This window comes from Monomorium pharaonis, chromosome 9 (assembly GCF_013373865.1).
Source record: "Monomorium pharaonis isolate MP-MQ-018 chromosome 9, ASM1337386v2, whole genome shotgun sequence".
Classification (NCBI taxonomy): domain Eukaryota; kingdom Metazoa; phylum Arthropoda; class Insecta; order Hymenoptera; family Formicidae; genus Monomorium; species Monomorium pharaonis.
This window is the reverse complement of record NC_050475.1, coordinates 3,375,507-3,388,808: the sequence shown is the minus strand read 5'-3', so window position 1 is coordinate 3,388,808 and position 13,302 is coordinate 3,375,507. Positions and strand designations below refer to the sequence as shown.

General features: G+C 38.3%; 1 protein-coding gene across 4 annotated transcripts in view; it reads left to right on the top strand.

Annotated features, from left to right (window-relative positions):
* LOC105835641 (acetylcholine receptor subunit alpha-like) overlaps positions 1-11,977 on the top strand; it is a 156,235-nt gene extending 144,258 nt beyond the window's left edge. For 3 of the 4 annotated variants that reach the window (XM_036291899.1, XM_036291902.1, XM_036291901.1), the window contains 4 exons: positions 7,869-8,015; positions 8,438-8,596; positions 8,860-9,103; positions 9,407-11,977. In XM_036291899.1, coding sequence (XP_036147792.1) covers positions 7,869-8,015; positions 8,438-8,596; positions 8,860-9,103; positions 9,407-9,598 — 742 coding nt within the window. In that variant the 3' untranslated portion in view covers positions 9,599-11,977. The remainder of the gene's footprint in view (positions 1-7,868; positions 8,016-8,437; positions 8,597-8,859; positions 9,104-9,406) is intronic. The other variant, XM_036291900.1, reaches the window with a different exon arrangement.
* Positions 11,978-13,302: the final 1,325 nt, after the last annotated feature.

Sequence of the window (13,302 nt, the reverse complement as noted above, 5' to 3'; positions counted from 1 at the left end):
ATAAACAGTTACGGCGTTGATATTTCCACCTCTCTCTAAAATTTACGAAAGTACTTAGCAGAATTAATAAAACAGAAGAGAAAAAAGGAGAGTGAGAAAAAGAAAAATTGCAAGTATATAATTAAATTATTATTAACAATATTTACATTACATTTTTCTTTAAATTATAATATTTGTATATTATAATATTAATTCTATATTAAAATATAATAATTATTTATAGCTAGTATCTCCCCAAAAAGTTTCTGTGAAAACCCGTCGATGGAAGAGCGCATACCATACATTCGTATGCAGAATTTCTTACCGACCCGATAAACGACTGATTCACAACGGGTTAAATTCGAGTGCGGATTGATAGAGCAAAAAGATGAGGAATAAAATATGGTACGTACTTCCCCGAATAGCCATCGTTCTTCTCAGATGCCAGCTACAGTGATTGAGCGACTAAAACGACGAAGCACTTCTCGAAACCAATACTGGCTCGTGACAAGAAGATTTATGACAAATACGAATGAATAGCAGCACAAGCAACGTACTGTCCATTAACGGAGCAAAATCTTTGCAGTCCCACAAAATTAATCTCTGACTACGTCTTTATAACTTCAACGGTCGCGCTTCCAGAGAAGGTGTGTGTGTACTGACAAACACACATATCGTACGTTTCAACTTCTTTATTAATTTACAGCGTGGCAATGCAGAGTACAAAAAATTAATCAAACTGTTAATAAAATATGACCCTTTTTATATCTGATTATAATGATCATCGAAATATGTTCGGTTACTAGTGTTGCGTTGATACACGTAAAATTTCATGCGCCAACAGTGCATTGGTTTTTTTATTGCCTCGCATTAAATAAAATTACCAGATCTCTATGTCGCAATAATGCTCGCGGGATGTACCACGTTATTAAATATTCAATGGCGATCGTACAGGATTTATTACTCCGCGAGGGACCGCCGGCTTGAAAAACGTTATTGCCCGGCGGCGTCCAATATGATCGGATCCCGGTGTGGAAAAATATTCCGGATAAGTTCAGAATTCAGTCGCCGACGCGAAAAATGAAGGAAGAAACGCGCCGTGCTGAGGGAAGGATGAAAGGGAAGCCGCGAGCCGATATATATCGTCCAACCGAGTAACGTGGACGACGCGACGGAAAAAGAGAGCTGAACGAAAAGAACGAGAAAGTTTCTACGTGCCCACGCTACTGATAGGACCGCATCGAAACTTTAAACAAGTTCGAAACTCGGACCCCTGGCCGCGGGGCCCATCCTGACGCCGATCGGCGCATTAAACGGCGAACTTTCGATATCCTTGAATCGCGTTACTATTTCCTTTTATGTCTCTGTCTCTCGCAGCAATACAGGATACAAAAGTGTACCAAACGTGTACCAAACTACTTTGGTCCCGCCTCCTCTTCCTTCTGAGAGAATCGAACTTTTCAGTTCGAGATATAACTTTTGTATTCCTGAGTATCGAAGAAATATTTCCTAACATTATTACGCGCAGCAACATATATATTGATCATATATTTAAAGTAATTACTTTAATTAAGACTTACGTACAATTTTACGTATTTTTTATATGCATTAAAAAAAAATACACGTAAGTTTGTAAAATGTACACGTAAGTTGATCGCCGGCAGATGCAACTGAACAACAATCGAGGTAAATTTTTTTCGAAGTTAATAAATTTGTTTTAAAATTAGAACCGCCCTTTTTATCGATTTATTTCCACATTTGTACGCCGTCTCTTATACATATTTTCAATCATGATATAATGAATTCTGTTGCAACTCCGTGGCACGCTGCAATTTCCAGCGATGTTCCGACGGTCGATAAATAATTTCGCTAAAGACCTCGGGACCACACCAACCGGAATGCATTAACCTGAATTAATACGTTTACGTTTCATTTGCGAATTCAATATTTGCTGACGGATAACAACGGATATGCGCGCATCAGCAAATATGGACACTCCTTACATCGAGTGAGGCTCCATTCAGAAATAAAATTTCGTACGTCGCGTCATATCAGTTTCACAATGTGATCATTCGGAAATATTCTCCCGTGCCTGTTTGAAAACTTTAATTAAACTATTGTGTAAACCGCGCCGCACCGTTAATGAGGAACCACAGTAGAACTTTAATTTAATTTAGACGTTGCAACATTTAATTTAAATGAAAATTCCACAAGACAATGTGAGGAAGTTAATTCTATTTGGATGCATTTACCCTTGGATATAATATATGGTGTATATAATGCTTATCAAATTGCGTGTTAAAACTTCTACGAAATACGACAGATATTGTGTTTTCTCTCTGAGTATCAATATTAAGAAAAAATTAATTAGACGACAGAGAAAACATCGCAGTATAATTAATAAATGCTCAATAAAAAAGATAATGGTAGATTTTATAGAAGTTAAGTTTTAGCATTTACTTTTTTAGAAATGATGATTAATTTACTGACTCTCTACAATTCTGTTGATACAATGCTTTACTTCGCGATAAAATCAAACAAAACTGCGGAAACTAACTGCGGACTATTTTAGTATTACAGTGTTATAATTGTACAAAGCATTAGCGCGCAATTGCCAGGCCAGGAAGTTTCATGGGATCGACTTTTCCCTAAGTTAACACAGCGAACAGTATTTGTTGCACAAAGTGCACCATGACTCTCAAAGTGCTCGATAGCGCCAGTAACTTTAATCTCTCTTCCGCATCTTCGGATGAGACATAGCAGAACGGCAGAAAAAAAACAGCAGAGTATGCGGCACTTATCTGTCCCTTCTTCCCCCCCCCTCCCCCCTCTTTCTCTCGGAAACTTTGTTGAGAGGCGTCTCACGGTCCCGTGCCGCGGAAACTTACCATTGCAGTTCGACCGAGCGAGACGCCGTATAGATGCTCTCGCTTCCGGTCACTCCGGCCGGACCCGGGCTACGTGCTCGAGATACGTAAACAGGCATTTTCGGACGTGATTGCGATTCATGCGGTCGCCGCTCCGAAGATGAACGGTCGCGAGACATTACGTGTCGGCCGCGTGGTTGAACTCGCGAAGTGGGTCACGGACCCCCGCGCCGCGAGAACGCGCCCCCGGGAAATCCCCGCAAAGAAATATTTCGATTCACCGAAAGGGCGTAGAGTTCGCGACGAAGAAAACGCGCGAACGTCGGAAGTGCGCCCGGTGTAATGCATCATCTACGGATGTAGGTTACATCCTGCTTGGCCCGCAGGCTGTGTGTTGTAGCTTCGCAGTTATGGCCTCGCGCTCGTCGCTTCTGGGAATATACCGCTCGTCCCGGAAGAGGTAATCAATGTTCTTGATTTGTGTGTTTCTCCAGTTTCTTTATTTTATCGGACTGTCGAGTATATAACGTCGTGTAACATAGCAATTACAAATAATTAAATGCATAAACTGTTGCTGTTACATTTTACAATACAGCGTACAGGATAATAATTCCCCCGTTTCTTGCGCACGAGTGATATGCTTATTTTGTAGTTTTTTTAAATAAATAATATAATAAATATATATGAATTTATATATATAATAAGTATTCTTTATTTCAAGTTTTTTGGTCTGCAAAATAAAAGCGATAAGCTTTATAACGATTATTGCCAATTAATATCCTAAGTATCACTGCACTAATACATTTTTCTCTCTATTTACTCTTGCTCATTTATTTATGTGTTTATATGCTAATCTTAATTTGATATTTAATATTTTTAATACATAACACTTGTACTTTTTATTCTAATATTACAATTGAAAAAAGTAATAGTAATTAGCCTACCCTTGAAGAGACATAATTTAAACCAATGTGCCATTAAATTACATCTAACAAAATCTCATCGTACAAATAATATATGAGTCTTTCGAACATAATGTCACGGGAGCCTTTGTTATTGCTGATGTATCGTAACTGTCGTACGATTTTACACCCATGTCTCTTAACCGATACTTTTTCTTCCGCGATCTCTCATATTCCTTCTTCTCTCCGCGTTTCCCTTCTTTTCTACATTTTTTTTTTTATAAAGCTTTCCTGGACCCTTGCTTCCGTCTCGAGCAGCATTCTTTCTTCGTAACTGATGGCCGACGATGATGAAGCGACTTGGAAATTTGTACGACGTCGCTTTCCTCAGCATGACGCGGCCGATTTACACCCAAGATCGAAAGCGTTCCTTTCGACACGCTTGCGTATCACCTAAAGGACCGCATGCACGATCTTACTTAACATATTAGAACAGCTTTGCGCATGTAATTGTTCAATTTTTTAAAGGCGACAAAAAAAATTATGGCGCGCTCTTTTGAGAGCTTTTTTTTTTATTACCAAGCTTTCTCGGTGGGAATTAGGTGTTTCAATTCGAAACGCGAAGTATGCAAATTGGCTTTAAACGCATTAAGCTCGCACAGCGCGCCCCACAACGCGCGCGAGTGAAAGAGTAATATTTCTTCTTCTTAGATACTGGCAAATGCGAGCGATAGACTACGCGCATCCGAGACTTAATGGTCCTTTCCTCGGAGAATCGGTGGAGGAGCGTCCTGCGATTTCACGATTCATTCCACGTCCGCGAACGTCTTAGAACAGCGAAAGGCTTTTTACTCCCCGGTAGCTCTCGAATTTGCAATATTTCTCTGGATTACACAGCCAAGTCGAGCTAGGACGAGCGCGAGATGAAGATTGCTTACTTCTGGAGCGGATTTGGTCCCTCAATGAGAGAAAAAAAAGAAGAAATAAAGAAAAGGAAAAGGAAACTGGTTAAGCGTAACAGCCATCCGGCAGCCATCGCGAGTTATTATTTCCAAGAAAATATTTGATATTCGAGCTGTTCGTTAAAGAAGAAGAAGAGTCTCTCTCATTTCGCGAAGGCATATTGATAAAGGCAACCACTTTTAATGAGTCAACTTTTGCACGCAATTCTTATGCGCTGTTGTTTTATGCACTATACACTAGTTACAATTACTATAATAATTTTATATATGTAATATTATTAAATAGCATTATCATAAAGCAGAAATTAACATATTAGAACAGAGAAAAAAAATTGCGCGTTCTAAATACGCAAATAAAAAACGCATGAAAATCTTATATATATCTTATGTAATAGCCAAAAGTGAATTATAGGTCCTCTTGGAGGAAATTTAAAAATAAAATATCGGGCGGGTGTGATACCGGAGCGTTTGAAGTCCACCGATTTGGAACTTGAAAGCGAGTCTCGAGTGTCAGCCATTATCGACATGAAGGACGCTGAACGTGTTTCCACGGGGCAATATAGTCTCGTACCTTAAGACGCAACCCTTCGGTCGAATCGATGACGCGCGGTCTACTTGGGCAACGAAGAGAGAAACGGCGAGTCTCCTTGAAGACGGGGGAGTCAGCAAATTGGCGAATTGAGCCGACAGCATGCGGGCCGTTGTTTGTGTGAAAGCCACGTGTCTTCCTCTGTGTATGTGGGTGTGTATGTACAGGACGTACGCGTGTGTGTGAGTAGAAGCCTCTTAATAGCCTCGGACGGTGCAAGGATGCAGTAGGTGTGACACATTAATCAGTAGCAGCGTTCACCGAGGCTGGGCTCCAGCCACCCGTGGAGCTGAATCCCGAGATGTACAACGCGCGTCTCGCTTTAGGTGTTGCGCACTTCCCGTGATTGCGCGCGTTGCTGAACAAATAGAAAAGAATGCCGCTCGTTCCGGAACACCGGGATATTGGTGGCTCTTGAGCTACGTGCGATTGAAAACTTGAAGGAGATTATTATATATAGACGCGAGCACACTGCGTGACATTTCGCCATCATGTAGAATAACGGTAACACTTTTTTTTTTTTTTTTTCAATTTTAAGTGGCCATTGCACACGTTGATACAGATCGAATCTTAACCTGATGTTTCAATTATCACGATATATTAATATGGAGAATTGAAGAGATATGTGCGAAAAAGAAGAGCGTCTTATTTTTAAGACAAGAAGATTGAACTTCAAAGGAATTTGTAATCGGGAAGAAATGCGCAATGTCTGCCACACCGTGCGTAACGCCGAATTTCCCATCTCACTGGAATTTCAAGAGGATCACTTCGTTCTCCTCGGATCGGCACTATTATGAATTTCCGTTGGGATGTGTGCGGGATTCCGCGCGTGGCATCCTTCGCATTAGCTTAGTGAATGCATTTTCGATCTAGCTCTTGCTTAGCTCACAATCGTGTACATGTTCTCACATGCATAATTTCTGTTCTCCAATCAAAAGGAGAGATTTCTTTGATTTCTTTTTAATAATATAATTTGCTCAAATTGACATATATATACAATTTTCAGAAATGGCTAAAATATACAACAAAAATATTAAATTAACATTCTTTTATATAAAAAAATAAAATATAAAGCTAAAAGGAATAATTTATTTAATATAAAATCTTACTTAATTACTTATTAAATATCTAATAATAAATGTGTTCTTATAAATTCCTATAAAGTTTATCCTGAAATTAGATTATGATGTTTTACCGTAGATGTCTTTCTTGTCACGTCCCGTTGTTCGGGATTACACGTTTTAGAGCGAAGATAGCTTCGAGAACGTCTAATACGCGAGCATTATGGCACATTTTGCCGGGATGACTAACGCGCGAGCTCGTCGGGAATGATAAAAAGCGAATAGACGTGAGAATCGAGAATCTACATCGCGCTGCGGCGACGTAGTCCGAACCGATAAATGGTTTGAAGCCGTGTCAAAGGAAGTAGGTCCAATTTAAACCACGGCCTGTCCTTTACCCAGCTAGGATCCCCTATCGCATTGAATGGATCCGCGTTATGAATAGTCTCGTAAGATTTACATTCCATCCTGCCTTCGGGATCAATTCTGGTTGTACGTTATACCAATTTGCCTTCGTACGCCGAGATGAACTCACGGTGATTTAACGTTCGATTTCCAAAACGTATAATATCGTAAAACTACGAAATTACGCGAGTCAAAAGAGAGTAACAAGACACGGGGAGGCAGAAATAAAAATTTATTAAAGTTTCCTCAAGAGTGAAATATTTTTAATATTTTATGTATTTTATGTGTGTTTTTATTTATTTATTATATTTTTCTGCATACAAGTTTATATATACGTATAAACATACAATAAATATTTTTAATATATTCCAAAAATATATTATATATATTATAATAATAATTTTTGTATAATTCCACTTTTTATAAAATCCTATAAAATATTTACTAAATGTTTTTTTAAAAATAAATTTTAAAAATATTTACAAAAATTCTTTTAATAAATGTTTTATATTTATGCTGTCTGGGATATTATACAATTATAACTTGATGCATTATTTTTTCAAAATTTTTTCTGAAATCTGGTATTTGTTAAGATAACGAGGCTTTTTACATCGTCGAATTTAAAAAGCTTGTGCAGTTGTAATTGTAGTGATATGGTTCTGCCATGTGTATACATTGGAATCGTGCGTAGGATACCTTCTCCTCTGGCTTAACGGGGATTAAAATCTCCGCCGTAATGAAGCGGTGTTTATTAAAAATTTAATTAGGGCTTTCCTCCGTTTAAATGCCATAGATAAGAACTCTGCAGTCAGTTTCTAATTACCGTTGCCACGCAAAATACGGATGCAAAATTTATTAGTTTTGGGACTGGGATAATTATGAACTTAATGAATGGCTAGAACATTTCTGTATTAATAATATTAATGTATACGTAACAAAATTTATTATTAAATTACATTCGCTGAAAGACATTATTGAAATATTACTTACACTATTGTGACGAAGCAACCTTGTCGTACCTAATAATAATAAAATATGTTGTTAATATTTATTTAATATGTTATTACATATAACTAATCTGACTGTCATTTTATGTTTTTCAGTATATGTGTTACCGTGGTTGTTCTCAACGTTCACTTCCGTTCTCCACAAACGCACAAAATGGCACCTTGGGTGAAAAGAGTTTTCATACACATTCTTCCGCGGCTTCTAGTCATGAGAAGGCCTCAATACAAATTTGAACCTAACAGGTTAGTATCAAATATACTTGCAGAAAATGCATATTATTTAAAGGTAAATAAGTGAATTCATTTATTCCTGGTTTTTAGCTTTCACTTAATGTTATGAGAAACAAAGTTCTCTTAATTTTTATGTCAAAGAAAATTTTACTTTTAAAATCTTGTATCAATTTAGTACTGAAAATTAAAGACGTAAACATTAAATGCTTGTTCAATCCTCAGACAAACCGTTGCTTCCATGTTTTTTTGCGAGACGCTAGCGATAAAAGTTGCAATCGGATATTTCGTTACACAGAGATTGCATCGTAACAATAATGTTGTATATACTTGGAACGATTTTATCTTAGATTCCAGTTTCCACGAAAGTTACCAGATAGTCCGTCGTTTTCTAGAACGCCTATTAAAATTCCGCTCCCGTTTGTCTATGTTTGCAGGTTCACTTCCGGCAGAGTGCTAATGAGGACCGTTAGAGGAAAGGAGAAGACTTGCTATTATCCTTATCATCAGTCGACTCAGGAAGACAGCGAAGAACACCTCACACCCAAGAGATTTCATAGTCGTCCTCCATCAAAGGAAGACCTCTCGCCTTCCAGGTATTTATGACAATACGGAATGTTCCTACTAATTAGCCCTTTGATCTTTAAGTTACTCTGAGATTTGCTAAACTTATTATTAACAACCTCATTTGGTTAAAAACGTTTCTGTAAAATTAATTTAACAAAAATTAATTTAATACATCTGGTTTAACAAATTTATACTTTTTTTAAATAATAACGATAAGGAAATGATGTTTGCGATACTGGAAGCAGCCAGCGAGAAATGTATCTAACAGTATTATGTTCACCGATTGCTTCAGTCTTACGGACGGTGCGAGGTTTGGAGGCAGCTGCTTGATTCATGGTCCCCCTTTGCCGTCGTTGCCATTACAAACCGAATGTGAAGATCTCTCTGGGGATGCAGGAATAGAGGAAGTCAAGAGTCCCGCACTACGAAGTCCACCCACCTTCTCGCACTCCCGTTGTCCGCCGGAAGTACACAGATCCTGCATCTGCGTGCGTTTCATTGCGGAGCACACCAAAATGCTTGAGGACTCAACTAAGGTAAATCCTTTGAAACAAATAGACCCATACAGGAATAGCACAAACTTTCTAAAGACATCCGTAGGAAATTCTACGGACACGATGTCCAGAACGTCCTATGAATATCGCGTACTGCCTAAGGAGAGATATATTTTTTAATAAAAGTTTTATTTGAATGGTTGCTTTTCTCTTAATAATTCTCTTAATACAATATCTAATAGGTATATATGTTATACATTGTGTAGTAATATCTACATTAGCCTGAAAAAAATGTTGTATATTAATATTTCAATGAATCAATGAGACATTGTCTCCTCCACGCAGGTAAAGGAGGACTGGAAATACGTGGCGATGGTCCTGGACCGTCTATTCCTCTGGATCTTTACTTTGGCGGTTCTGGTGGGCACCGCAGGTATCATCCTGCAAGCGCCAACTCTCTACGACGATCGGGTGCCGATTGACAAGAAGTTCAGCGAGTTCGCGACCACGACAGTGGTGAGGTGTCCACCCCAGTAGTCCATGCCCGAGCCCTGCACCGTAGAGAAGGACTAAGGACCAGTAGTCCCTGGACCTAGTCTTAGGAGTGTCCGCAAGCTCCGCAACCTCCTTATCCACAATGACGAAATTACGGCAAAAGGGCTCCGATCTTGCAAAGAGTGATCGAAAGTATACGACCGACGATTTCAAAGACGACGAACGGGACGCTAAGCTCCTGTGAGGGAGGGACAAGAACCGAAAGAAACGAAATAGACGTCGTCTGTCTGGGAAAACCGCGTCGTCGATGAAAGGGTGAGAGTCGCCTCGCGAAAGGAGACGATGTTACAAAGTTCTGAACGAAAGAGAGAGAGAGAGAGAGAAAGAGAAGGGAGAGAACTCGATGCGACGTCGTCGTTTGAACAAATTGTCTCCCAAATAAGAACGCGAAACTTGCAAGGAGATCTACGTACACCTACCATAGTCTGCTCAAATAAATCGTAATACCAAGCTGCCACTATTTAATCGGGTAACACATCAGGCGGACGTTACACGGTGTAACGCTGTATAATATAAATGTCCCGGGGACTGAAGAAAACGCGACGATCGAGCTTCCGATCTCCGCCTGTCGTTCGTCTAAACGCGCGCGGACGGACGTTAAATTATCGTTCGAATAGGATTCGAGATAGTAGGACTTGGCGCGAATTAGAACTAAACGCGAAGTTAATTAATGTCATATTTCACGTCTACGTTGTAGATTTGTAATCTAAAACGGGACAGCCAATACGAAGATAGCTTTGACTGTCGACGACGTCGCGTTGCGGTTGTATTGCTGCGGCATCTTTCACACACACATACACACACGCGCGCGCATTCAACACCGGGAACGTTTTTCTTTTTGAACGTTTTTTTTTTTTAGCATTAATCAATTCCATAGCTTGTCGCGTGCAGTTTCCTGAAGTTTGGCGCTCGCAAGCTTCTACGTCGCGGTGAAGATTCGCAGTACCACCGCAACACGACGACAGCAATCCGTACGCGAACAATACTTCGCTCGAACGACGAAGGTCGCGTTTCGCGAGCATTTCGTGTCACCCTTTGCTTACGCGGGCCGCGAACCGCTCGCACTGCGCGAATTAATTAAGGTAATCAGCGCGTAGCTAACTCTCGTCGTACGCAGACTTTAGGGCGTAAAACCTTACTCGAGGTGTATAACCAGTTGATAATTTTAGAAACGTAATACGTTTATACGAGCATATATATATATATATATATATATATGTATTTAAGAGCGACGGACGAGCCGATGGCGCGTCAGTAGCGCGAAATACTATTCGACTATATCTGAAAAATATTTAACCAACTAGAAAAAAAATTTCCTTTTTGATAATGTTTCTACTGTATCTATTCTCTTTCACAGTTTCATCTTTCCGCGGATATTTCGTGTCTATCATGAAATTCTCTCGCCTCTTTCTCTTTTCCAATAACCAATGTAAATATCTTTATTCATATATGAAATTGTACTATTTTCTATTCTCTTCGCGAAGAGCGCATATCTCGCGTCGCCGACGCGTCTCGTGTTACCTCGTCCCGATAAGAATATATTGTATTTTGTAACAAAAAAAAAAGTGAAACACGTGAGAGTACGATAAAGAAAATAATCGATAGTACGGTAAGAACAAGTAAAGCATACGAATTCTAAAGCTGATAGTTGTAGGGAATTGAACAACCTATTGACGCCGTTGTTCAATACCGTAGTTCGTGGTCGTTGTCATTTCATTGTTTGTTTTGCCCTTTTTCCGTTCCCTTTTATAGAGACGGTTAACGCGTCATGTATACTTGTCATTGTGGTTAAACGACCGTCTGTCGCGAATCGCCCGTGGGGACTTGTTACTCGCGTGGAACATAAATGAACGTCGGAGAATTATGCTGGATCCTCTTCTTGTCTAAATTGTCGATTTCTCGGGTAAGCGAGGAAAATTCAGAGATGGTACTTTTTACTGTGATAACTTAACACGAATTTATATGTAATTCATTGCAAAATTTATAAGGATACTGAGAATTATCCTACTTATTAATTTATATAGGACAACGTTTGAGGCCATTAGCTTGAGCTCAAAGGAACTTAATCGACCAATTGTTCTCTAGATTGAAACGAGCGTCCGGTTTTATTCCGTATATTACCGATATTTACATATGTGAAAAAAAAGCACGAAAGAATAGACACTTTCCTCTCGATGAAACAAGAGGATTCACGATCGACTTTACTGATAGCCTTTTAGGTCGACGATCGATATACTCGCCGTCGATATACCCAATTCTCCGGCGTTTTTTAGGACTTTTAGCCACTAATTAACGAGTAATAATTTTCGCGCATTCTAGACATAATATTACCTAGTACATACATTGAATTGTAAAAAAAAATATATATATAAATATAATATATTATATATATATATATATATATATATATATATATATATATATTATTACAGCGAGGGAAGAGAATAAAAATTCCCCATTACTACTGCCATTAAAACGCAACACCGATACTTTAGGAGCGTTTTTGCACTGTCACTCGAATGGCCACCGATCGTTCTTCGTAAAGAACAATTTCCGGCATACGATCGCTTCTTCCGAGCGCCAAGCGACAGATCAACGAGTAAAGAACTTTATGTAAATAATTTCTTCTCGAGACTCGAACAAACGTTTCTACCTGACTGACCACAGCGATCGACGCCAATCGATCTGTGCCGGATATTGGGCGAGAGTGATCGAGTTGAAAATCGTCCAGTGAACGCCAAAGTGTTAAATTCGGGAGATAAGTAAAGAGAGGCGTGCATTTAGTAACGTAGACTCAAGGAATTTTCTCTTCTAGTGAGAAAAAGAGAGAGAACGAAACAAATCTATTCCGCACTAGGTCGTTAGGAAAAACAACGCACACATTTTCTATGATAGAGCTATATATTTACTTATTATAAAATGACGCCGATCGGTAATATTCGCGTTGAAGATGATTTTATAGCAAAAACGACATTTAATCTCTAATTAATGCGATGAGACAGTATGTTAAAGTTTTAATTTTCAGCTTTAGCTAATGAACTGTCAGAAGAAAAAGGAGATTAACTTTATCTGGCACTTTATTACATTTTAATCATATGATTGCTATGTTTAATTATTATATATTTATTTTTACAGCAATATGACATCATTTGGAATCAATTTGATAAAATAGTTGCAGTATTTAAATTAGCTATTAAAAATTAAGACAATATTATAAAAAGAACAATATTCCATTTTTTCTATCAGAATACAAATCTTTGAAATTTTTAAAGGGAAAAATTTTAAAATAGTGTTAGGGAAAAAGAAATAAATCGCTGTTTACATCTACATATGTTTAATAAGTATAATGTAATTATATTTAATGAATTTAAAAAATGTTAATTTTGTAGATTGAAAATTTTTGTAATTTAACGTCTTTCAGAAATATTAACTTTTCAGCATTTTTTTTTTATTCGTCATCGTCAGCATTAATGAGAAGCAATGAAGTATTGATGCTAAGACAACGTCCTGCAAACATACATCGCCGACTGCGAAAATATTCGAGCGGTAGGATGATTTTAGATTGCGACTGAAGAGAGCGCGAATGGGAAAAAAGTAAAATTGAAGTTAGAACGAATGGAAAGTATGCGCATTTAGATAATAAATTATTTATAACAAGATAATAAGCTATTTAAGATGTAAATACC